The sequence below is a fragment of the Myotis brandtii genome, unplaced genomic scaffold (genome assembly GCF_000412655.1).
Source record: "Myotis brandtii unplaced genomic scaffold, ASM41265v1 scaffold8, whole genome shotgun sequence".
NCBI lineage: Eukaryota > Metazoa > Chordata > Mammalia > Chiroptera > Vespertilionidae > Myotis > Myotis brandtii.
The window spans coordinates 7,180,070-7,206,803 of record NW_005371219.1 but is presented as its reverse complement, the minus strand read 5'-3'; the positions used below and the strand labels follow the sequence as shown (position 1 = coordinate 7,206,803).

At 40.6% G+C, this 26,734-nt stretch overlaps 1 protein-coding gene across 3 annotated transcripts in view; it reads left to right on the top strand.

Moving 5' to 3' along the window:
- FIG4 (FIG4 phosphoinositide 5-phosphatase) overlaps positions 1-26,734 on the top strand; it is a 102,030-nt gene that overhangs the window by 46,629 nt on the left and 28,667 nt on the right. For all 3 annotated transcript variants that reach the window (XM_005883762.2, XM_014531381.1, XM_014531382.1), the window contains 7 exons: positions 4,356-4,494; positions 10,061-10,119; positions 11,349-11,496; positions 14,184-14,267; positions 16,023-16,218; positions 17,302-17,384; positions 21,362-21,448. In XM_005883762.2, coding sequence (XP_005883824.1) covers positions 4,356-4,494; positions 10,061-10,119; positions 11,349-11,496; positions 14,184-14,267; positions 16,023-16,218; positions 17,302-17,384; positions 21,362-21,448 — 796 coding nt within the window. The remainder of the gene's footprint in view (positions 1-4,355; positions 4,495-10,060; positions 10,120-11,348; positions 11,497-14,183; positions 14,268-16,022; positions 16,219-17,301; positions 17,385-21,361; positions 21,449-26,734) is intronic.

Sequence of the window (26,734 nt, the reverse complement as noted above, 5' to 3'; positions counted from 1 at the left end):
TGCCACCCGGGAGCAGGCCTAAGCCAGCAGGTCATTATCTCCTGAGGGGTCCCAGACTGGGAGAGGGCACAGGCCAGGCTGGGGGACCCCCCTCCCCCCGCCCCCGAGTGCACAAATTTTTGTGTACCGGGCCTCTAGTATATATATAAAAAGCCAGCAACCGGAATGCTGTAACAACCGGAACAACCAGTCTCTATGACACCCACTGCAGCCAGGGAACCGGCCCGATCCAGGGTGGGGCTGGCTGGCCAACCTCCCATGGCCCCCGCCCTCTGGTTGGCCCCACCCCCAATCGCCCCCTTATTTCAATAGGGGGTGGGGCTGGCAGGCCAACCTCTTGTAGCCCCTCCCCATGGCCGCCCCACCCCTGATCACACCTCCCACCCCAATAGGGGGTGGGGCTGGCTGGCCAACCATCCATGGCCTCTCCCCCAGGCCACTGGCCCCTGGTCAGCACTCCCCACCCCATTTGGGGGTGGGGCCAGCCCCTCCCTGCCCCCAGCCGGCCTGGCCCTGATTGGGCCCTGATTGGGGTGGGCCGCCTGGCCAACCTCCCGCCGTCTCCTCCTCCTGACAGGCCCAGTTCAGAGCTGCCCTGATCAGGGCCAGTCCAGTCAGACCCCACCCATGCACAAATTCGTGCACTGGGCCTCTAGTATGTAGATAAAAATGTTTGAGGGCATTGAATCATTATTGTTTTTAAAAGATTTTTAAATAGATTTTTAAAGAGAGAGGGAGGGAGAAGGGAGAGAGAGAGAAAAAGAGAGAGAGAGAGAGAGATATGATATCGAAATATCAATCTACTGCCTCCTGCACACCCTCAATTGGGGATTGAGCCCACAACCTGGGCATGTGCCCTGACTGGGAATCAAACTGACACCCAACTAACTGAGCCCTGCTGACCAGGGTAAATCATTATCTTTTAAATAGGATTCATAGTCTTGACAACTGCCTAAGAATGTAAATATCATGGATTTTTTAAAAAAATAGCTAGAAATGAATGGTAACATTAACACTAAGTTATTTTCTTATTTATGACTTGCAAATACTAAAAGTAACAAGTTGTTAAAATGGCACTTTTCCCGCCTCCATGCTGATGGAATTTCCAATGCAATAGATTTCACAGACTAAAGTGATTGTGAGGCAAATCCCCATGCACAGAATTTACAGAAGCATGTGCAGTGACTGATTCTGTGAGTCTTAGGCTCATGAACCAGATCAGGGATAAAAAAGTGTACAGAATGTGGAGAAGAAAGATTGGTAAAGAGACTCTTTGAAGGGAACTGTTGCCGTGTAGTGACTGTTACTGCCCGATTCCTTTACCGCAAGCCTGGAGAGAGCAGGCTTCGACAGGACTCTGACAAGCTGGCTGCAGCGTCCTGCTGTTGGAGGGACCCCACGGAGCTGCTGGCTTTGCACTGCTGTGCAGCAAAGCTGAAGCAGAGGGACAGGCTGGGGAGAGGGCTGCCCTGTTGGAAATGCCTACCCTCGTAAAGTTGGTTGGACCAAAGGGTCCTTGAAGGTTTACTGGTGGCCATGGGGGAGGCTGCTGGCATGGGGTGGCCTAAGTCCTGGTCAGAGGGACCTAGCAGCAAGAACCAGTGGGTGACCACTGAATTCATAAAGAAGGAATTGCAAGAAACTGACTGATATGAAAAGATGCGTGTGCCCGCACCACGGGAACTGTAAGAGAGTCTCTGGTGATGGGAACTTTTGAAGTGGGCATGGAAGCATCCACAAAAGAGTCATCTTTCAGTATTTTTTTCATGACCAGAGAAAATGCAAAGCCAGTTTGCTGTACAACTGTTCAAGTGTATTAGTTTTCTATGCTCTATAACAAATTACTAAAAACTTAGTAGCTTAAAACACATGCACTTTTTTAAAACAACCAACAATTTCTAAAAATATGCTTTTATTGATTTTAGAGAGAGAGAGAGGAAGGGAGAGGGAGGGAGAGATAGAAATATCAATGAAAGAGAAACATTATTGTCTGCCTCCTGCATGCCCCTACTGGGGATGGAGCCTGCAACCCGGGCATATGCCCCAACCTGGAATTGAGACACATTGACTGGTTGCCTCCCGTAGGTGCCCTTGAACTGGAGACCCTTTGGTATGCAGGCCAACGCTCCAGCCACTGCCACACCAATCATGGCAAGCCTGATCTATTTAGATCAGTGGTTCTCAACCTGTGGGTCGCGACCCCTTTGGGGGTCGAACGACCCTTTCACAGGGGTCACCTAAGACCATCGGAAAACACATATATAATTACATATTGTTTTTGTGATTAATCACTATGCTTTAATTATGTTCAATTTGTAACAATGAAAATACATCCTGCATATCAGATATTTACATTACGATTCATAACAGTAGCAAAATTACAGTTATGAAGTAGCAATGAAAATAATTTTATGGTTGGGGGTCACTACAACATGAGGAACTGTATTAAAGGGTCGCGGCATTAGGAAGGTTGAGAACCACTGATTTAGATACAGTGCATAATAAAACTGGTTAATGTTTAGCTGTTTGAATGGAGTTTAAATGGCACATATTTTTTTTTTCCTTTAAAGCATGATTGAGTACAAAAATAGATAATCATTTTGTCCTACTGAGAATCTATCTGTTTTAAACTCTTGTCCACATCCAAAGTACTGCTGTCTTCCTGAGGGTGAATGTCTTGTTTGCAGTTGAAAGTAGCCAGGAAAAGATCCTCAGGTTCATGAGGGCTGGCGTGATCGCCGAGGCTTAAAAAGTAACCATAAACTCCATAGTGAAAAACAAAACAAACAAACCAGCAGTGCATTCAAGAAGTCTTCATTATGAACCTTTGAAAGAATATCCTTTATTTAGTTATTTTTCTCACATCCTGCATTTTATCATATTTGCTTAAAATTAAAGGAAGCTACTATCAGTTTTAAAGGATGAAAGAAACGCCTTGAAAACATGACTGAAAAATGGAAAGCTTCTCTAGATAGAATTAAGATATTTTGAGGTACCGCATAGATGAGTTAATAAGAGCCATTAAAGCTATTCTAGAAGCATAAAGAACGTAATTACTGTGAGAGCAGTATGTTTACTTTTGTATTGTGTAAAGAGGATGCGAGAATGCCTGCATCATTTAATATTTGATGTTTTCTCCCAACAAATGACAAAAATCCCCCAAATGTATTCAGCATATAAAAACATGCCTTTTACATACTAGTGTTAGCCTGACAGGTAAGTGGTGTTTTAATGGGATGCTTCCTGTGAAAATACTAATAACTCGAATACATGCGTGATGTACCGTATTTCATTTATTGCTTTTCTGAAACGACCAAATAGCCCAATGAGAACAATGTTGCTAATTTCAGATATATCTGTGTTCACCACTGCTGTTGGAAGAAAGTTGATTTTATGATAATGTTATTTCAAAAGCAGTCATTACTGCAGTGCTATCTTTTGAGTTCCGTGCTCATTTTTAGAAAGAGGTCATTATTTGCATTGTGGATGTCTGCTCCAAACTTGAATACACAGGGCTCTGAGACAAGAATGGAAAGAAGGAAATGAGGGGAAAGAATGAAGGATGCTAGGAGAAAAGAGTGCAGAAGGGGAAGGGTGGTTCATGAGATCACCTCTGTGCTTAGCATCATTTTTACCAAGACTTAATTAGAAAAGGAAGAGGAAATACTATATATATTTTTTTTCTTCGGTAATTATGGAGTGGTTGAATAGTTAGAACGAGGCTCTTATCGGTGTGCCCACTCTGCCTTCATTATCAAACACAAAAGTGATGGCCCAGGTCGACAGCTGGAGGTGGGGGAGGAACAGAAAATGTAAACATATTCTCTGCTAAAGAAATGAAGAAAACCTTTCCAAGGATTAAAAGTGGAAACTATGCAAAACCAACTCGTTCAAGGTTGTGCAACAGAATATGGGTAGTAATTGGGTTATTTTATTAGTCTCTGCTGTCTCTGCTTGTCTTTGCAATAAAGTGCAGATGTATTTGTTTCAAGAAAACTAATAAATGGTGAGAATATGTTTTATTCTAAAAATAAAATCACTATGGTATTATGGCAGTGTTTAAAGATTTTTAAGACTCTCTCAAAATTCAAAAAGCAGTGTATATGCACCATCCTCTATATTATGAGAGGTATGGAGTAAAAGGATACATTTTGAAGCAAATTTTGAATTCTCCTCAAAAACTTGGTGACGGTTTACATTTTGTTTGTGTGTGTGACTTTTGAAGTATAAATAGTATTATTTTCAAAGGTATATTCTGTGAAATCACAGTTGTTCCCATATCCTCCTGAGAAAACATTCTCTGAGTTGTATATGTCGGCAATGGAATTTCTGAAATACATATTTTTGCCTTTTAGATGCTGATAGACAGGATTCCATTAATCTCTTCCTGGGAGTTTTCCATCCCACTGAAGGAAAACCTCATCTCTGGGAACTCCCAACGGATTTCTATCTGCATCATAAAAACACCATGAGACTTTTACCAACAAGAAGAAGGTACTTTTCTTCCTGCTCTACTATGTAAACTCAGAGATTTGACATTATTTTGAAAATGAGATACTTGTGTGTGTGTGTGTGTGTGTGTGTGTGTGTGTGTGTGTGTGTGTGTGTGTGTGTGTGTGTGTGTGTGAAGTAATCACATAGGCTAAGTAGTGAGCGGTCCTACATGTTTGCCATGAGAAATTTGGCACCTTTGAGGTCCTCATAGTAGCTTTGGGAAATTGTCGTTAACAGTTGGTGTCTTGCATTTTCCATAAGATAAAAAGTTTCAGAACTTCATCCGTGAACGTAAGTTATAGCTCCACTGCAGCAAACCATCAACATCATCGATAAGTGCTTCCTACAAACTCGGAACTCTACACAAGTCTGACTTCTAGGGAGTCAGTCTTTGGTTTTTCAAGTGTGGGGTCTCGGTAGCATCACTTTGGTGTTCCTTCCTCCAGGAAGCACAGGAGACGAGAGAGCGACTGACGTGGCAGATGCCACGCCCGTCACCCCTACCACTGAATTTGGGCTTTCTGGAGTCATTCACCAGCACAGGTTATTTTGATGACAGTTAAATTGGAATTAATATTCTCAAGACAAATGAACAGTTTACCTGAAACATTTTAACAGGACACCTGGTAGTGTGGGCTTCAAGGTCAGGTAGACTTGAGTTGGAGTCTCTGCATTTGTGTGATCTTGGACTGGTTACTTAACCTTTCTCCTGGTCTGCAAAATATGATGGGACATACCTCACAGAGTCATTGTGAGGATTTAGTGAGAAGACTTGTTCATGTTTTTAATTGAGTTGCCATGTACTAATATAATCCATTTTGCCACAGGAGCAGCGTTTTCACGTCTATGAGGTTGGAGCCTGGTCCATTCTGCTCACATGTCAATTTCTCTTTCATAATGCTCTTCTCTCCTAGCATCAGTTTGACATAGCCTTTATTTTGTGCGCCAATGCCTCCTAAACACGAGAGGGGTCATTGATAGTCTGTGCTAATTATGTGCTGGTGTTACAGCTATTATCAAATTCTGTTACTTAAGGAATCTTTAAAATATTAAGGAAGTGTCAGAATTTATATGTTTCTCAAATTTGTTATTGAAATAACCAATTTAATATTTAAGCTTACTTTCCCTATAAATGAAGCAAGCTGGTTCTTACATTCAATTTAATATTAATAAATGCTTGTCTATATGAATTTTTGCTGATAGAAAATTTAGAACTAATTATGTTTATTTCATGAGAGATGAGTGTAAATACCTGTATTTAGCTTTGGTGATGCAATTGACTATTAGCAAATGTGGTTGATTTTCTGAAATTTTCTATTACCTTAAAGCAGCGATTTTCAACTTTTTTCCATCTCATGGCACACCTAAACTAATTACTAAAAATCTGTGGCACACCAAAAAATATGTTATATCTTTAGCCAATCTGACAAATAATTTTGATTCATTCACACCAGACAGTTATTGTTGTATTGGCTGTTGTCATTTTTTTTTAAACTTGACAATCTAAGGGAAAATAAATCAGTTACCCTGACTTAAATAGTCAGGTATTGCATGTTTTAAAAATTCTTGTGGCTCAGAAAAAAAGAAAAAAAGAAAAATTCTTATGGCTCATCAGTTGACAATCACTGCCTTTAAAGTATTGAAGCTATTACTACACAACTTGGGAACAACCAAAACTCGATTTTTCTACTGCAAAAATTAGCCAGGATATTATCTTGAGTTACATACCTGAGGCAGGCAGTATTGGAGCTTATTTGTGGGAATAAAAAGAAGCTGGTGTTACATCCATTTTATTTAAAACAAAGGAAACTGAGGTACAGAGAGAATGTGCCTTGACTGAGATTAATCAGCTAGTTAGATGATTCAGTAAGCATCCGCTATAAGCCTGCTACTGAAAACAAAATTTTATCAAAGTAGATAATATGGCTCTCAGTTGATTTGGTTTCCTGTTTTTGCTTTTCTTCCTCCAGAATGTTAGTAACCAAAATGGTATCAACAATTGATGTTACCCATAAGCAGTACTTATAAATACTGTAAGATAAATTTCAGTGTTTTATTTTGGACTTGCTAGTGTTACTCACCCATACTGGTTATTTTAGTGACAGTTAAATGAGTATTATAATTCTCAGATGAAATGAACAAGTTACCAAAGGCAGTAACAAGACAAGAGCGTGAACTTAAGCGTTTTGTAGAGCTGAGTTGGAATTTCTGTAAGTGTGTGACTTTAGACCTGTTATTTAACCCCTGGAAATGTTGTTTGAAGACAAGTTCACACATTTTCAAAATCTCACCTTCTCTAACTTATAACTTCTTTAGCATTCAGAATGCCCTTTCCTGTATGTATTCTAGTCAATGCCATGTTCTTTGTAAACTGTGGTCCCCAGATCTGTGTCTGATAGTAGAGTTTGGTCTGATTTGTGCCAACTATCGTGGGCCACTGGGACCATTTCTCCCTTTGTCCTGGATATTCTGTTTTTATCACTAAGTGTTAGATTTCCATTAGCTGCTTTCAGTGTCTTGCGGTCACATTGTTAACTCTCTGAGCTCCCTGTCCATTAGAACTCCCAAGTCTTTTTTAACATGTCCTGCTGCCATACCTTCTCTCTATACCATTTTTGTCATGCTCCTATACGCTCTGCTTGCTTCCAAACAAAAGTATTGAAATGTGTATCCTTTTTATTAGTTGTTCACCTCTAGATTTGTAGCTTCTTGAGATTTAATTAGCCGGGCCATCTTGATCCTAATGCAAGTCCTTGATGGAAAGTGTTGAATAGAATAGGGTAGCTGGCAGGCCCCTGTGAGATAGCACCAGACACCTTCTTCCACTTTAAAATTGTTTCATAATTGTTGGTTGCAATCATTTAAACAGCTGTAACTTACCATATTGTCATCACTTCACCATGCTGTCATTCTGCCCACATGTGTCTATCTTGTTCACAGATACCGATTGCTTTGCTAAAGTCCATATACGTTATTTCAGAGGACTCTCAAGCTAGCTAGGGGAATCAAATGCTAGTCTTTTCAATCTCCCTAACCTTCCTGTGTGTGCTGGTGGCATTGAGCACTCTTAGTACTAAGGAATGAAAAAGGGAAAAGACGCTTACTTGTTGGTATGCAAAGGAAGAAGCAGCACCAACTGCGTCTCGGTCCTCTGACCCCAGGTCCCAAAGCAGATTTCTGTCCGGGTGCAGTGCCCGATGCTGGAGGTACTGAAGATTCCCCGTCCCAGGTTCAGTCCTCTCAGACGTCCTCACCCTCCACCCAACGCCGCTCATCTTCCCCCAGGGCAGGCAGTTCTCCTGGGCTTCTTTGCTTCTGAGGCCCACTCAGAGTAGTTGGACTTTTAAAAAGTATTGTTAAGTTGCATTGTGTTGCTTAGGGAAACACAGTTTAGCAATATTTTTTAAAAATGTGTGGCCTGGTCTCAAATCGCTAATACAATTCTCTTAATTATTTTTCTCCACATGGTGCATTCTGAGTTAAAACACATTTTAATGTAATGTTTCTTTTTTTTTGTAAGTAAGACAATTGTGAGCAAAATTCTTTAGTAAATTCCTCATATACTAGCTGGTGCTTTCTGTGCTTTCCTCATCTGCTGAGGTTGCAAAATAGAACTTTGTGTGCTCTAATACTCTCTCTCTCTCTCTCTCTCACACACACACACACACACACACACACACACACCTCTTAAACAGTTAGCCCATGTCTTTTTCATTCCCATGATCTGATAGTCTGATTCTCCTACCAGAAAAGAAATGAGATTAGCCTGGTGTGGCTTGTTTGAGTAAATTTATATGGATTCGTAGAAGTCACTGGTCATCATTTTAGGTTACTCACAAAATATCTCTAGTGAATACTTGATTTTTTTATCTTTTGGAATGTATCACCCTCTTGCCTCTGAGCATCAAGACTACATTTGCCCGTTTCCAGTTAAATCCCATTCTTTGCTATTCCTTAGAAGAGTATTGATCTCAACTGTACCAAGACTTGAATGCTGTTAGAGATGCCCTATAGCTTCCTTCTGTCCCTTGGGCTGTGTGTGGTTCCCTCTCATCTTGTGTTTTTCTCTTTCCAGCATGAAACTCATCATGGCTGGTAAAGATAGAAACAATACTGGAACTGAGTAACTACTCTCTCTGTCATTATTTTTAACATGGCATTTCTAACACACCGAGTGGTGCTTGACACACAGCAGGTGTTTAGTAAATGTTGAAAGACTAATAAGTCTGCAAGCAGCAGACTTATCCTTTTTCTGTTCTTTTCATGCTCCAATGCCTTGCTATTCAAAAAGCAGTCTGAGGACCAGCCCTTTTGACATCACCTGGGAGCTGTCATAAATGCAGAGTCTTAGGCCCCACCTACTGAATCAGAATCTGCCTTTTGACAGTATCTCCAAATGACTTGTGTGTGCATTGAATTTTGAGAAGTACTGCTCTAAAGCACAACTTTAATCTCAAGCAAAACTTTAGGAGCCTTTCCTGTTAGTGTAACATTTTCCTCCCTCACAGTTCATTAGGCTTCAGGCTTCTTTTTTCGTCATCCTTGGTTATGTATTCCACTTGCCATCTCTAGGGGAGTTCTCTGTGTTGCCTATTTCATTTAAATACTTCCCCATTCTTCATAATTAGAATTATTCAAAATTTTGACGTCAGCATTTTATTTTTAGAAAGCCTTTTATTTATTTTAAAATTACATTTTTTAGCAGTTTAGGCTATCGGCTCTTTTTTTCTGAACCTTTTGAAAATTTTGATATGCCATTTCATATCATTCCCCTGCCTAGCTCTTATGAACTTGGATATTTACCCCTTAAATATCCATTTCATAAGAATTTGATTTAGAATTAAATTCATAAGTCAGAGAGAAGGCAGTTCAGGATTCTTTCAGATTCTCTGCTCGTAGTGGATGAGTGTTCTAGCAAAAATCTATATGATTGAAATTCCCTCCCTCACTCTGACTGGCCCCTCTGATCATGTAGTGAATACTTAGAATTGGAGATTAACACAGCTTATACTAGTTTCTGAGGGAACCAACTTGTTGTTTAGGGCTACCCATTCACTTAATGACTTTGCTTAACTCTTTTAATGAACTGTACACACAGACCCATACACATAGAGCAGAATAGAAAAGTAATCTAACTCTCAGATAACTACCTGCAAGAGAATCCTGGTTGTGGGACTTGGGTCAGGGCCCTGCTCCTCACCTGGTGGCAGAGTAATGCAGCACAGGCCCTGGGGAGGGTGAACAGCAGCTCACAGAGTCTGGTGGAGTAACCCAAATCTGTTTCATCAAAAAGTAAGTACATGAGAACGTCTTGACCCGCAGATATGTTTATGGATTGTTATAGATCTGTGACACATTTGAAACAAGAAAGGGGTTGAGACAAGAACTGACATGTTGAAGACTCACTGTGCCAAAGCTTCACAAACATGTTTAAAAAGAAAAAGAAATTGATTTTGACATATGAGGCAGCATCTCATTATAGGCTGTTCAGTTCCTTTTATCCAGTGAATTGTAGAAAACCAACATTTACATCTGGGCCCATCTTCTCTTATTTTTTATGTTATAGTTATACTCACTGGTGGACACCAGAGGTAATAAAATATTTGCCACTGCCTTATGATGAAGGTAGGTACACTGTTTTCTCTTTTAGTTTTTATACTAATGTATTTTGGAATTATTCCTAAATGAGCTCAAAGCATTAAATTCTTTGCATATAATTTCTTACTAGAAAGCAATGAATGCCTATTCAGTATCATATGTTGCTGTTAGAATAGATAAGCTAAGATATCCTGAGATCTCAGTTTTTAAAGGGCAAGGATTGTGCTATACTTCTTGTATCTAAGTTGGTCAAAGTCTTGTATTGTGTCTTTCAATTATTAGATATGTCCCTCAAATATTTACAAGATATATTAGTTTGTCATTTTAAATTAGTACTGACTATATTTCTAGATATTTGGGGAGAATGGGGAGGAAGTGAAAACCATTCACAAGGAGAAATAAAAACTTTTCCTGTATCTAAGCAGTGAAAAAAGGTACAAGTGTGTGTATAAAAGTACATTTTAGTCACTAAAGTTTACATTTTGTTAATTTGTCAGAAAGGCAGGAATATTTTTATGTTAAAAGAATACCCTCAAATGTACAGTACATTAGGATAATGTTTCCAAATTTAAATAATTGCCCAGTTTTAAGTAGAGCTTAATCCTGGCTCTGACTGATTTCCCTGACTTTGGGTTAGCCTGTTTTCTTACTTGTAAGATCTACTGCCAACCTGGAACACTCGAGTTGAGGACTCCGTCTAGTCCTGGTCAACCATTCCAATTTTGGGTGGTGAAGGCCATGAAGTAGGAAGATTGAAAATGATTTTTTGTTCTTAATACATTATTCATTGATTTTTAAATTATTTGTAACCCTGAAATTCCGAGTAAAATCATAACTCATTGCTATGAAGGCTTGGTTGTTCTAGAACAATGGAAAGGACTTTAACAGTCTAACTAACATTGGTCATAAACAGGATTTGAAACGTAAAGGAAAATTAAGTGAAATAACTATATGATTTTTACGTAGAAGGGAGACGGTATTTAAGAACAAAAAATAATTTAAAAAGCTGAGTAACTTCGCTTCTAAAATAACTGCCTCCTCCACCCTGACTCCCAAAGGCCCTCCCGCCTCCTTGTCCCGCTCAGCTTTGCATTGTATATTCTGTGCCCATATCGCTTCTCTTCCCAGTGTGTGCGTGCCAGAGGCAGGAGCTGGACTCTGTTCAGTGCACTCTGTGTGAACACTGTTGATGTTATAGAAATGTTTGCCACGTGTAATCTGAGGGCTTCAAGAGTAACAGGCAGTATCTCTCTTAGTTATCTGTGCTGCGAACTTTAAGAAGTTGATAGTGAAGAAATTTCACAGATATGAAGAAGAGATTGACATCCACAATGAGTTCTTCCGCCCATATGAACTGAGTAGCTTTGATGATACCTTTTGCTTGGCTATGACAAGTTCCGCACGGTATGTTGTGAGTACTCTGATACTGTAAGGATTTGGGAAGTATACTTTTCCTTGTTTATATAGATGTGTCTTACTTTACCAGAAATCTATTTTGGAAGCCTGCTAGCAGGTGGCTGTTCAGCCTCTGAATACCTCCCATGATTGGGAGCCAACTATTTCAGGAGGCAGTCCTTTCTATTATTAGAAAACTGGGTTTAACTTCTTCCCTTTGAGAAGTTGAAATCTTTCTCCCATTGGTCCCAGTTTGTCATTTGAAATAAACTCAATTTTTACACGTGAACATCGAAATTGAGAGCGAACATAATTAGTGGAAAAGCATAGTCGCTGGTACTAGAAAGGGCAGGATATGAATCTTAGACCAGCCGCTGCCTACCTGTGTTACTTTAAGAAAATGATTCAACTTATCTAAGTCTCAGTTCCTTCATTTCATATCAATAGGGATGCGTGTGACACCACACATGTATATTCACACATATACCAAGTGCCTAACATGGTACCTGACACAGGTGGGTGACTGATAGATGGTGGCTATCATTATATTACAGTTTTTATTAGGCACAGGACAAGTCTAGTTCCTCTTCTGTATGACAGCTCTACAATACTTGAGGAACAAATTTTTTTTCAGGTAAATAATCTTCATTCTTTTTCATAACTCATGTGACATGTTTTCAGACTTTCCATCCTGGTCTGTCACCTTTGAACATACTTCAGTTTTCTGTGTCTCTTTTAGGCTGGGGGCGGGAGGGGAGACTTTGAGAAAAAATGATGAGATTACAATAAGAAAATCAGGCAAAGCAAATTACTTCTTGATTATTATGTTTAATATTAAAGTTTACATTTTTGTATTTAAAGTCTCTTCAAATGTGACATATATGTACCTAAGCCTCACATGGTACATGTAGAAACATAATTTATGTGTTTTTTTCCTAGAAATTACTCTACATTTTGCGTCAGTTTTAGATGGAAAATTTGGAATTCTTACTTGCTTGATTTTCAATTAAACATGTTAAAGTTTAGCAGTTTTAACTGTAAGGTCATTGTCATTTCTAGAAGTTTTCAAGTTCAAGGAAGTATGAATGATGTTGCATGCATGTGTACATACAAATATACAGTTGATTTTTTTATTTGCAGGAATTATGTTCTGTAAAGTTCCTGCAGACACTAAATTAAAGAACAATGAACCTTTGCTCCTAGAAATAATAGGGTTAGGTTCCTGTAAGCCTTTGGTCACCATTTTGTCAGCCGTTCAATACATAACCGTGTTTTGTGTGTATCTATTTAAAGATACCTTACTTAATATATAGTCAATTCATTAACATTGAACATGCAGCCAACAGCACTACAACTCATGCCTGAGTGATGCTACTCCAACACACTCTTTTCTCTATAACAACTTGCTTATGCTTAGGAACACAAGACAGCTTCAGCACTAAGTGTGGGGTCCATTTTGGCAGTGAGATCACACACACACACACACACACACACACACACACAAAGAGCACAAAAATATGAAAAACATGGCACCAAGTAGACTATGGAAAGAATGCGTGTTTACAGCATGAGAGCTGAAACAAGAAGGCAGGGTGTCACCTTGCTCTGTCTCAGCCGGGAGCATGAGTGTTGGATTACTCTAATGTTTCACTGTTCTGTGCATGCGTATGTCTGGGAGTGATCATGAAAGCTCTGTGTTGATTTGGGGGTTACAAATAAGTTTTAGTTAGTAAGCAAATTCTCAGATATGGAGTCGACAAATGAGGATCAGCTGTATATGTTCAAAAGAAATATTAAACCACTTAAATTTTAAAAAATATTATCAAACTGTTTAAGAGACATTTTGAGTCAGATTCAAGATTACTTTCTTTCAAAAAATGTAATGCTGGGTCACACTTGGTGCAGCGTCTTTGCCAATAACTGTTGCCTTTTTGGCATGTGGTGAGGAGCGGGTCTGGCCTCAGCAGTGATCGGTAGGCCTGGCATCCATGGTGAGGAACCAGCTTCAGCTTCGTAGTAGGTGGTAAATTAAACGTTTCTATTTGAAGAGTTCCAACGGTGTTTTAATGAATTAACCTTAGCCTAATGGGGTAGAAGTTGATACTTAATTCACACCACTGTGTTTTTTATCATTATGTCAGTCTCCTTAGGTGGGATAGTGTAATAAAAACATTGTCCATAAAACTGAGTGGCTTAGTGTTTCATCATTGGTTTTTATGAGTTTAATTTTACCTGAAAACTAATCATGATCCATAACCGGAAGGTATACATCTTAGCAGTAATTCAGATATCAACTCTGTTCCAGTAAACAAAATCTTAAAATCATAACCATTGGGCCTCAGAATCATAAAGAAAATTCACAGTGAAGATCGATACCATTGAAGTTACCAAGTGCCATTAGTTCATGGGGTTTTATGATCCAGATCACCTGAGCTCCCTTGAACATTTGGCTCCGAATATATAGGGGTGGACAAAAGTAGGTTTATAGTTATAATACAAATAAATACCATAATTAATAAATAATGGCACAAGAATAAACTGTTTTGTGTACTCACAACTGTAAACCTACTTTTGCCCCACCCCTGTATGCAGCTGCAAGGGCTAAGAAGGAATAGTATAAAAATGTGAACTGAATGGAAGCCGTCCTTATCTGGATGTATAGTGATTTGTTTGGAATTTTCTTCCCCTTTCTTCAGGGACTTTATGCCTAAGACTGTTGGCATTGATCCAAGTCCATTTACTGTGCGTAAACCAGATGAAACTGGAAAATCAGTATTGGGGTAAGATTTGCATATAGAATGAAATTTTAAAGATTCATGTAAAATAATATAGCACTTGCAATATAATTTCCACAAAAACTAATAACTTCACATAGTTTGGGACACAGTCCATTTATTGCATCTATACAGGTAGTTTATTTATAGCACTGGGATCACTAAAGTGTTCAACATGGAGAGTAGAATTTACGGAAATTTTAGCAACATGGTACACTTCATTATTTTAAATTAGGAATATCACAGATGGCATGAAGTCAGGTAGCAGATATTGTGTGTTATGTCCTATAAGTAACTCAGCATCCTCTATTTCCCTCAACATAAAATACCTAGGTAAAATTTTATAGTCATAGTATTTTGTTTCATTCATAGTATTTATTTTTGTTTGCATCCTGAAGAAGCATTAAAACAAATATGCTCAGAGATTAATAGATTTTCTGTGTATTACTGTAGCATTGTTTTGGGGAAGACAGTTAATTTTTTTTATATCCAATTACTCAGGGAAGAGGACAAATCATGTTTACATCTTCATGCTTAGAGACTGGAGTGAAATGTGTTGTGTTCTAGCATAAGAATCTCTATTACTGCCATGGACCTGAATAATCCCAGTGATAAGGTTTTCTCATGACCCTGACCAGAAACCCTGGCCAGTCCTAATTGTATTTAGGCATATGCATGGGGTCCTAATTGGATTTTAGCTTCATGTGATTTATAAAATTGGGTATTTATTAGTATTTTCTAGACACACCATTTCTGTGGCTTAAAATAAGTAACTTTAAATAGCTACATGTTAAACCCTGAACCAGATGCTAAGGCATTTAGAAGAAAGGATGTCCTCAGGAGTTTAGAATTCAAGGACTTCCTGGCACAAATACATAAATGAGCAGCTATATTAGTGTATGCCACAGAAGTGCTAGCAACTTTAATTTTTAGTTGCAGAAAGTCAGAAACTAATTTTTCTATAATATCTAACCCATGGCCTGTCCTAGAACATTTCAGAATATTATGGTATTTTAAGTCCCTTGTAGATAATTTTTTCAAAGAGTGAAATATTAAGCATTTTTCATAACAGCCAAAATATTATAATAAAATATTTTCTGAATTAAAACAATATTCTTACAATTCTCAAATTCGGAAGTAAAATAAAAGTACATACTTTTATGTGTCAGTTTTTCTGTTCCCCCCACCCAATCTATTCCCTACTCTTAGAAGGGATGTTTAGCAAATATAATTATTTACTAATAACACAATAAACTTTAAAATTTAGTTCATGTTCATCAGTTATTCATATTCTCAAATAATTAGCTGATACTGTGATTGAGAGAAATCAAAGGAGGGAAGAAAATATACATGGATTTGGCTTTTGACCTTTTCTTGAAGCTTTTACAAATTATAGGTCATTTTGCTAATATCTCAAAACATATAGCCTATTATTGTACCATAAAGTTTGAATGTATCGATTTCAGTTACCAAAAGAAGGCACAATAACCAAGTGGCCAGGAGACTTTTCTGCATAGGTTTACACACATGTACTGGTTTTCTTCCAGAATTTATAACAGGATTGAAATTCATATAGGGCCCATACTTGTACATGGTAAAATATGAAGGTTTTCCCTTCAGCACGACTTGAACTCAGAAGCTAGTTTCTCACAGTCATTTTCTTATGCTTCACCAGGACCAAGGTTTTGGGACAGAGTGATGCACAGTGAATGTTGAGGGTTCTGTTTAAAGATGCTCACCTTCATACTTATCATTTCAAAGGAACAAAAGCAATAGAGAAGAAGCTGTATTACAGCGGAAGACAGCGGCCAGCGCCCCGCCTCCCCCCAGCGAGGAGGCTGTGTCCAGCAGCTCTGATGACGACTCCGGGACCGACCGGGAGGAGGAGGGCTCTGTGTCTCAGCGCTCCACCCCAGTGAAGATGACTGACGCGGGGGACAGCGCCAAAGTGACCGAGGTGTGGGGAGAGGAGCGCGCGTGGTCCAGCGTGAGGCACTGGGGAACGATCTCTAAGTTCCACTCTCAGGAGAAAGGCTGAGAGCGAGAATAGGTCACATTATCTCACTCACACCATTGAAATGAGTTCATATGTAATGTGTGGTGTTGGAGGCACTGTGGAGATAAAGACATCCAGCATAGACAGACAAAATGGAAATGGCTTCATTTTGCAATAAAATCAGTGCTTTTGCTCCCAGATATAACAGTGAAATTCTTATTTCTTCAGAGTTTTTAAGAGAATCCTGTGCCTCTTTGGGCAGCCCACCCACTTGCGGTTCGTTCACTCCCTTGCTCAGCACACTGTTGGAAGGCAGGGTTTGGACCTGGGCCTCACCATCTCTGCGTAGCCCCAGTGGGCAGTTCATCCTGCTCAATTTGATATTACCAATATAGTAAGGGAAAATAAAAGTAAACAACAAAAAAACTAAATCTAGTTTTGGGGGAAATTTGATTTCTAGACATAGCTAGAAGTCATTAGAGGTCGATATGACAAAGTGTGATAATACAAGAACTGAATCTATTGTCCTAGTAGTTGACAAACTACAAATGACTGGTCAAGTCCAGCCCACTGTCTGTTTTTGTAAATAAAGTTTTATTGGAGTTGGCAAACTACAAACAATTGGTCAAATCCAGCCCACTGTCTGTTTTTGTAAATAAAGTTTTATTGGCACTGATTTTAACTTGCTTATATGTTATCTGTAACAGCAGAGGTGAGGAGTAGCTGTAGAAATGGTATGACCCAAAGAACATAACATATTTACTATCTGGCCCTTTGCAGAAATTTTTGCTAACTCCTGTATTATATAAACACCACTAATAATTATTTAGCAGTGTTTTTTTTTTTACTCTAAAACAAACTATTTTTAGTGGAAATAAAATCAAATTTAAAAAAGCATTAACTGAGAAGTTTAATGAATAGATTGAAGAAACATTGTGATTCCTTTAGTAGGAAAATTCACAGGTTCATTTTCTTCATCTTTGGAAATAATTTATATTCTAGACATCTAAAAATTTTCCTGGTCCCTTTTTTTTTTAACCCCAGAATGTGGTCCAGCCCATGAAAGAGGTATATGGGATTAACCTCTTCGATGGTATCTCAGAGGAAGATCTCTCCATTTATTCAAGGTAAACTACTTCCATGTAGAGATTGAGAAAAAAATGCAAATGTATTACTACAATAACATATCTAGTATAACTTTAAAAAATTAAAATAGTCAATACAGAAGGAAACGAATTCCATCTGGAATATAGTAATAGCATTTAGAAGGTCAAATTCAGAAACACTGATTTATATTTGAATAGGGGGCCTATTGCCTGAGATAAAAATTTATGATGAGTACATGTATTTTCACTGCCCACATATAAGCTGTAAACTGAAGTACAAACACAGTTCTACAGTAAACAATCCTCAAGATCAGGTACAAAATAAACCTGGGATATTGCCGATTGAGGACCTTGTAGTCACTTTAGCTCTGGGCTGCTGGTGGGAAGGGTGTCTGAGGAGGAAAAAGGAAGCAACGATATAAGGGAGCTGATTCAGGATCTTATAGCCCTTGGGTAGGCAGGTCTAGCTGGGGGAAAGGATCCCCCAAAAGTCATTCCCTGAAATCACGTACATACTTTTGCATGTAAGTGTGTTTTTTTGAGAAGATTAGCAGTTATGAGATTCTCAAAAGAATCCCTCACCTTGCCCTAACTGGTTTGGTTCAGTGGATAGAGCGCCTGTGGACTGAAGGGTCCTGGGTTCGATTCCGGTCAAGGGCATGTACCTTGGTTGCAGGCACATCCCCAGTAGGGGGTGTGCAGGAGGCAGCTGATTCATGTTTCTCATCGGTGTTTCTAACTCTCTATCCGTCTCCCTTCCTCTCTGTAAAAAATCAAAGGAGTCCCTCACCTGGAAATCCTCAGGAAACTGATGGGTCCACTGTAAACACCCCCTCAGCCTAATACATGCCTTGAGAAGACTTGTTTTTTTCACTGCTTCAGTGGAATTTTATTAGTAGTTATTGTGTCAAAATTCACATGTATAGGACGCAAAGGTCTGTCTTAGAAAATTCTAAAGCAGATGTAATTAGATTTTAACAATAAGATAGAACATATTCTCATTAGAGGACAGCCCTTAAAAAGTGAAGGATAATAGAGAATTAAGTACAGTTCTGTCGAACTGGAAATGAACTCTGCATGCACAGTGCCTCTTAAAACAAAGTTCTGTGAAACTGTAACAGATATTATTAGCTTCTAAACATCTGACACTAAAGGAATTTCCAATCAAAACAAGCGCAGTGGCTTTCATTAAATGTAGAGCTATGATACTTCTATAAAGAGGCCCTTCATTCATATAAGTTTGACATATGTAAACTCTGTAATATATATGAGCACTGACCTACCATTCCTTTTTAAGCAGGGTATTGCATTTGTAGAATCCGTCGTACCGGATATTGTCAGCTTTTTCCTTCAAGCTAGTAAGACCTGCTATATAACACAGTGATGGCGAACCTATGACACGCGTGTCAGAGGTGACACGCAAACTCATTTTTTCGTTGATTTTTCTTTGTTAAATGGCATTTAAATATATAAAATAAATATCAAAAATATAAATCTTTGTTTTACTATGGTTGCAAATATCAAAAAATTTCTGTATGTGACACGGCACCAGAGTTAAGTTAGGGTTTTCAAAATGCTGACACACCGAGCTCAAAAGGTTCGCCATCACTGATATAACATGTAAAATACAAAATGCACAGCCTTTCTTGACCGCAGAGGCACTGGTGTGACTGCATCGCTGTCTTACCAGAGGCAAGTTGAGTTGTTCAGGACTCAGCCACACCCTCCTCACCCGACACAGACACGCAGTGGCTTATTCCTCACGTTGTCAGCAGTGCAGCTGAACTGTTTACCGGTTGAGGCCAGCCTTTGTCAGGAGCACGGCTGGAAGAATGCATTATCTGGGGTTAGGAATGAATATGACTGTGCCTAGTGCAGAGAGCGTGAGTGTACGTGTCAAGGACTGAAATGTGGGCTCATGTGAATTAAGCAAAAAGTGTCTCTTGCTTCAGGCATGACTTTCACCTGCAGCCTTTGTAGCTCAGACTGCCCCTGAGGCCCACTTCTAGTTCTCCCTTCTGGGGAGTGAGATCCAGCCTTGTTCAGCCACAACACCCCTGGGAAACAGTCTCAGAAGGTGCCAGGGCAGGCCTGCGAGGAAGGGATTATGCAGGAAGGAAGGAGCCCATGTTCTGGAATGAGATTCTGTGCTTGGTGTTCTGAAGTTCAACACCTCCTCCTTTGAGGGGTATAACACTTCACAGTGTTTTACCTGTTCTTTAGACAGCTCTGTAGTAGACTGAAAAGATGTTATTATCCCTCTAAAGGCTGAGGGCACAGGAAGAGCCATGCAGTGGCCTATCCAGGAGACCTGTCCTGTGCTTCTGGGGTGTCTGTGATCTTAGTCTGTGCCATTCTCTTCATTCTCGTGATTGTATCAGCTGCCTCTGCTTATGATGCTGGGTCCTGGGGCTCTTCCTGCCTCCTCTGACCCAGAGAGCGGAGCTTCCAGGGCAGGGCGAGAGCCCATGGATTCTGCCCTGTATTGTGAGGCGCCCTCTCCCACTGCTGTTCTGCACCCACTCGGCTTGACTCACCAGAGTTTGTGCATGTGAAGATGGTGCGGTCGCCTGGCTTGCCTGTCACAGCCACCACCTGGGCAACCACAGGACATTGTGGGGAGGGAGGTGATGTAGCCAGAACTGGCTTCTACGGCCCGTCTTCCTGCTACCTGCTCTCCTGCCTTTTTTTTCTTATGCTGACCCTCAACCATCTTCAGACTCCTGAAGATCTCTCGGTTTTATAGTTTTGTTCTAATTATTGAGCCCTATTCTTTGTACCTCCCTTTGCCCACATCTTTTCTGATATCTTTGGTTTGCTATTTTGACCAGACTCAGAAGTTTACTGACTTCCACAAAGCCTCAGACCTTTGCCAAATCTTTTTTTTTTTTTAATTCTGACCATGATCGTGCACATGGTTTGCTAAGTTTAAAGTTCTGTACAAATATTAAATGCTATGTGGCATTCTTTTTTAAAAAATGCATCCAAAATGTTCGCTTGGTAAAAGTATAAAGTTGGATAAAAGTAAGCTATTTATAAGTTTTCCAGTAGCCCGTGATTTAATAATTGCTAGTTTCTACAGCACTTTGCTTGACCTTTAAAAAAGCTACTTAAAAAAATAAATTATAAAAGTATCCTTAGTCATCAAAAGAAAACATTTCAAATAGTAGAAAAGTGAAAAGGGAATCAGCCCTGTATCCTGCCCTGTGACCTCCTCAGGGCACATAGAGCAAAACTGCAGGCTACACTTCAGGCAGGTCTGCTCTTGAGAAATAGCTGCGGGCCCTCTGCCATCATGGTATCCTCTTACCCGGCTGAGACCCTGGGCAATTCCCTGTGGCTCTCAGCTTTAAGACAGGCTTCGTGTTGCCCCAGTCTTCTCTAAGGAGGGGCGGTATACAGTGGCGGTCAGTCGCTGGTCTCCTCAGTCCTCTCCATCTGTGTTAAAAGTACTCTTCACAGTGACTGGGGTATACTTGGCGATTCTCGTGGTCCTGAGGAAACTGAGTCCAGATCCTGGGTTCTCAGCAGCGTCTGCTGCAGGGGATGGGCCCCCAGCCTGGTCCCGCCCTGTCCTTGTCATTTGTCTCACCGCAAACCTCTCCCCTCGTTTCCCATGTTTCCTGCCACTGGCACCCGCAGCTATGTGAGGCCCTGAGAGATCAGCTGCTTAGCTTCAGGAACAATTGGTTCTGTTTTTGTTTTTTCTGGGTTTTTTAATCATGTTTAAATAAATAGAAATGCAATGTAGTACACATTTCTTATCATTCTTATATCTATGGTTCTGATATATTTTAAGCAGAATTTCTCTTCCTTCTCACAGACCCACTCTAAAATCAGGCAACCATCTAGGAGCAGTCTTGTGTTCCATGGGGTGCTCTTGTGGGCTTTTCTGACATAAGCACACTATTGTCATTTGAAAGCTCATTCCATGCTTTACTGACTGTATTGCCAATAGTTTCTTCCCTGGCTCACTTTTTATCCGTTGTAATTTGTAGATTCGTTCAGCTGGGTCAGAGTCAACATCAGCAGGACAAGAGCAGCCAGCAGCTCTGTTCCAGGTGCCCAGATGGAGTTATAAAACTGTGAGTACTAGATTAGACCTTTAAAAAACACTTATATTCATGCCATTCACGGTGCTTTTTTTTAAAAAAAGATTTTGTAAGAAAAACATTATCTTGTCACCATATTAGTATAAGCATAAACATCTTCTCCTGGTACCTTATCTGAGGAAAACTGGGTAGCTGTGGGGGCGGAGAAGAGATGGCAGCCTCGACTTAAAGTGCACCCTTTGGAGGTGAGATTGGAGTTGAAGGAGGCGTCTCTCCATGAACTCTGCTCTCCACTGGGGAGAGCTGAGATGACAAAGCAGCTCTGACCCTGCAGACGGGCTCTTCACGTTCGATGCAAGACCCTTGAATGCAGGGATGCCTGTCTCTTCTAACTGTATATCCTCACCAGTTTGGATAACTTACTGTAAGTTAAACAGGTGTTCAGTAAATTCTTAAACAGAACTGGTTTCATATCCTGAATCACAGCATCACAGATCTACCACTTGTTGTTTTGTTGTTGTGTTGTTTTTTAACCTTGAACAAATAACAAGTCTTGTGTAGATCAGTTTCCTCATCTGCAAAGTGGGGCAATAATCACACCTGCTTTGTAGGTGGGCTTAATGAAAGAATACCAAGCACTTAGACCAGTGTCTGGAAAAAGTTCTCCATAAGCAGTGATCATCACCATCATCATTCTCTGCCTGTTGGCACCGGACACAGCAAAGGTTGTGGCCCGGAGAGGCTCCAGATGTCATATGCTCCGTTGAGGTCTTCCAGAAAATGGGTCCGTATGGAGATTAGTGTGTGCGAGGTGTTCAGATCAGTGCCTGGCATATAGGTGACATTCAGTAAAGATGAGCTTCCCCTTTCTTGACCAACTTCACCAGTTCACTAAATTATGTAACAGATAGGAACTGCCTAACTTCACTGTGTACTACATCGTGTGTTTCTGACTGAGAGTGGAGAGGCTGTTATGGCAATCCAGGCAGAGGCTGGTGCCTGAGAGAGCAGTGGCTGGGAGGAGTTTGGAGGTGCGAGGGGTTTGGGGAATGTTTAGGAGGTGAAATGGACAGGACTTGGATACTGACTCATCGTGGAGGAGGAGGGCCATGTCAAGGATGCCCCTTAGGTGGTTTGGTTTGTGTAACAGGTTTCATTGATTCATTCATTCATCCATTTATTCATTTAGCAGATAGGTATAGAGTATACCTGTGTTAGGACCATTCAAAGCTGCCATTTGCCAAGGTAAGGAGCACAACAGAAGGATCCAGTTTGTCTTTAAAGTAGCATCCAAGTGGACTGTTTGGGAAGCAGTTGACTCAGCTGACCTGGAACTCACAGAGAGCCTTCTGGGGCTGTATATGCACCTGGGTGACCATTGAAGCCACTGGCTAAGGGTGAGACCCCTCGGGAACGAGAGTAGAGAGAGAAAAGAGCTACAGCTGAGTCTTGAGGGGTCTGGGTCTACCAGTCGAGACAGAGACCTGCAAGGGAGGCAGAACCGGTGGGGGGAGGAGAACCAAGGCAGTGTTTTATCACAACCTTCAAAACGGCTGCTCATCCCTTCTTTCTCTCCCTGTCACTAATTATTTATTTGTTTTTAATTTAAATCCTGTATTGTTTAAAGTATTATATATGTCTCCTCTTTCCCCCATTGACCTCTCCCCAGCCACTCCCATCCGCCAGCACATGCCCTCACTGCCCTAGTGTCTGTGTCCACTGGTGATGCTCATATGCATGCATACAAGTCCTTTGGTTGATCTCTTACCCCCTACCCTCCCCTGCCTTCCCTCTGAGGTTTGACAGTCTGTTCAACACTATTTTTTAAAACTTTTTTCCTCTTTTTATAAACATACAGACTCCAGTTAACTTAGAGATAGTTTTTCTTTCTTATGTCTAACTAGCATGTGGAAGTGTGGGCTCCCATATGAATTGAAATATATGTGGCCATAGAAGGAAAGTATTTAAATGTGTTAGTAAAATAAGAAACTCTGTTAACCAAATTGTATTATACAAATTGATTATTCCATTAAAATAATATGGCACAATTTAGGAGGAGGAGCTGATGAAATGGATATAGCATACAAAATACAAGAAAAGGCCGAAACCGGTTTGGCTCAGTGGATAGAGCGTTGGCCTGCGGACTGAAAGGTCCCAGGTTCGATTCCGGACAAGGGCATGTACCTTGGTTGCGGGCACATCCCCAGTAGGAGATGTGCAGGAGGCAGCTGATCGATGTTTCTCTCTCATCGATGTTTCTAACTCTCTATCTCTCTCCCTTCCTCTCTGTAAAAAATCAATAAAATATATTTAAAAAAACAAAAAAAAACAAAATACAAGAAAAGCCTTTTCCCTGTTCTCTTTAACATAGGGGCTACTTTGATCCGCAATTGAGCTTGCAGTTACTAATTTTAAATTCTTCTCTTAAAAAACATTTAGTACTTGCTTTTCTGAGTTCTAACACATGTGAAAACCATGTACTAGTAGATGTAGATTTTCTTAACCTTTTCCAATTACTTGGTAAAGAATCTAATGTGAGTGTGTTTTTGCACAGCATCAGCAGCAGGATAACAGAGAGCCTGGTAGGCTCGGCATTATGTTGTCATGGCAACTGCTCAAGAGTGTTGTGTGTGTGCATGGGTGTACACTTTAAATTGCAACTGTAACTTAGTTCTTAAAATGTCAACTAATAATTTTTAGATTTCTAAAGCTATGACAAAACCCAGAGAATTTAGATTTATGAGATAATCGAAATTCTCATCTTGTTACGTGTTAAATTCTAGTAGATTTTAAAATGGTAATAAGTTTATTTTAAGTTTATATACCTTCTAGAGGCCCGGTGCACAACATTCGTGCACTCGGGAGGTCACTCAGCCCGGCCTGTGCCCTCTCGTAGTCAGGGAGCCCTTGGGGGATGTCCTGGTGGGGAGCGGGCCTAAGCCGTCAGTCAGACATCCTTAGCACTGCCGCCGCTGCACTTGCCTGCCATGAGCCCAGCTTCTTTGCTTCTGGCTGAGCGATGCTCCCCCTATGGGAACGCACTGACCACCAGGGGGCAGCTCCTGCATTGAGTGTCTGCCCCCGGTGGTCAGGCGTGTCATAGCAACCGGCTGTTCTGCTATTCGGTCGATTTGCATATTACCCTTTTATTATATAGGATGTATCTACTCATTTCTGGATAATTCATAATATAACAATTTTTTTTGAAATCATGAGGCAGCCAATATTTTTTTTCTAAATATGAGATAAATACAGCAACAGAGATACAGAAACCTGGATGGGGGAGCTGGGAACTGTCACCCAAGGTCTTGCAGGACATGTTTTAGAAGTGGATGTTAAACCCAAACACTGTCTGCACTGTCAGCTGCTCAGAGCTATATTTTGTTTGAGTGTGACCTCTGCCTTTGATCCATACCACGTGGTGATCAGGGAGAAGTGACATCAGCCAACATTTACAAGGCACTCAGTGTTATGGGCACTGTTCTACATAGCTTCACCTGTATTAACTCCATCCTCACAATAATCCATCAAGTAGGTCTTACTATTTCCTTCATTTTGAAGATGGGAAACTGAAGCACAGAGAAGTGTGTGACTTGCCCAAGGTCAAACAGCAAGTGAAGGAACCCAGATTTAAACTCAGGCAGGCTGGCTCTCCATCACTAAGCTATAAATGCCTAGGGTTAGCAGTTACTTTTAAAACCACAATGGTAAAAATACTTTATCACTAGTGTGAACATTTCTCCCTTTGATTCTCTGACATGATCTATATGCAGACACAATATTTTTGCTCTGTTGATCTTGACTTTTAAAAAATACTTTAAGGTAGTATATACCTTATTCTTTTCCCAGTCCCCAGCAGACTGTCCCTAATGTGGACACACTTCCTGGGCAAGCATACTTTGCTTGATTCGGGACATGGTGTAGAGCTGGCTTAGCCATCATCAGAACAGTGCTGCTGCTATTTAGGGCTCTTGCCATCCTAGTTATAGGTTATAAGTTCCTAGAGGGTACCCCATCTTTGTGTCCCCTGCTGCTCCCAGAAGAGTACCTGAAATTGAGGGCTCAGTAAATACTTACTGAAATGGACTGAATCTCTCCCTCCTCCCCCATCCCTTCTATTGCTGTCAGAGTCTGTATGAGGCCCCCTGAGCATCCCTAGAAAGCAACCTCACCCAGTGTCTCCCTCTTTTCAGCCATCCTCCTAGGGGTTCCTTCCTCCCACCCTCAACCCTGAACATTCCTAGTTCTTCCCCTATTCTGTTTTCTGCTCAGAATCACTCTCTGCCCTCTTCTGTTTTTTGGTTCCCCTACTGTCTTCTGATAAAAGAGAGAGAGAGAGAAAAAGCACACCAAGTTTTTAGCTTTTTAAAAAACTTTTTATTTATTTATTTTCTTTATTGATTAAGGTATTACATATGTGTCCTTCTCCCTCTTTTTCCCCCTCACCCTCCCCACCCCCCCACTCATGCCTTCACCCCCCTGGTGTCTGTGTCCATTGGTTAGGCTTATATGCATGCATACAAGTCCTTTGGTTGAGCTCAGCTTTTTTTTCTTTCTCTATTCTGCTTCCACTTGCACCTACGAGCAAGTGCAGAGTGAGAAGGCCCGAGTGGCAGGGCTTGCTGTGCAGGAGCGAGCGGGACCAACCTGTGCTCATTCTACACTCCTACCAGTTCTCGGGGAGTTTTTGGCCAAGCAACACATGCCAATCAGTATAGGTTAAAAAGAACATGAGCACACATATTATTAGTGCCTGCTATTCTGGTGGCTCACCTTTTCCAGGAATATGTCTCACTCATTTAGAAATTATCTCCAAGAAATGGTTCAAAATGTGACACGTGGAGTTTGGATAAATGCTGTCTAACTTAGGATTTTTCCAATGCAGGATGAGGTGAAAGGTAATATAAGGTAAATAAGTATGTCTTAGGATTGAACATTGAATTTATCCCCTAAGTACACCTTACAGAGTGCATGCCCCTGGGGATGGGCTCTGGCCAGGAAGTGTGTCATGTGTCAGTTAGTGTGTGCTAACTCCAGGCAGAGTTAGCACACACGCTGAGATGGGTGTGACACCGGGGCCCTGATGAGCTCCACTTTGTTCACTCGTCATGAAAGCATTTCCAACAATGTGCCCCAAACCCAAGTCGCTGTGGGTTCCCCCCCCCCCCATTGATTTCCTCTAGTCCTCTCCAGACAGTGCTCTGGCTTCTGTGCTGCAGGCAGAATCATGTCTACCCTAATGGGTAAACCTTGTTATCTTTCCCAGACACCAGGGAGTACAGTCTTTAAAGGCTTAAGGATTAGAGCAGTTGGGAGGCC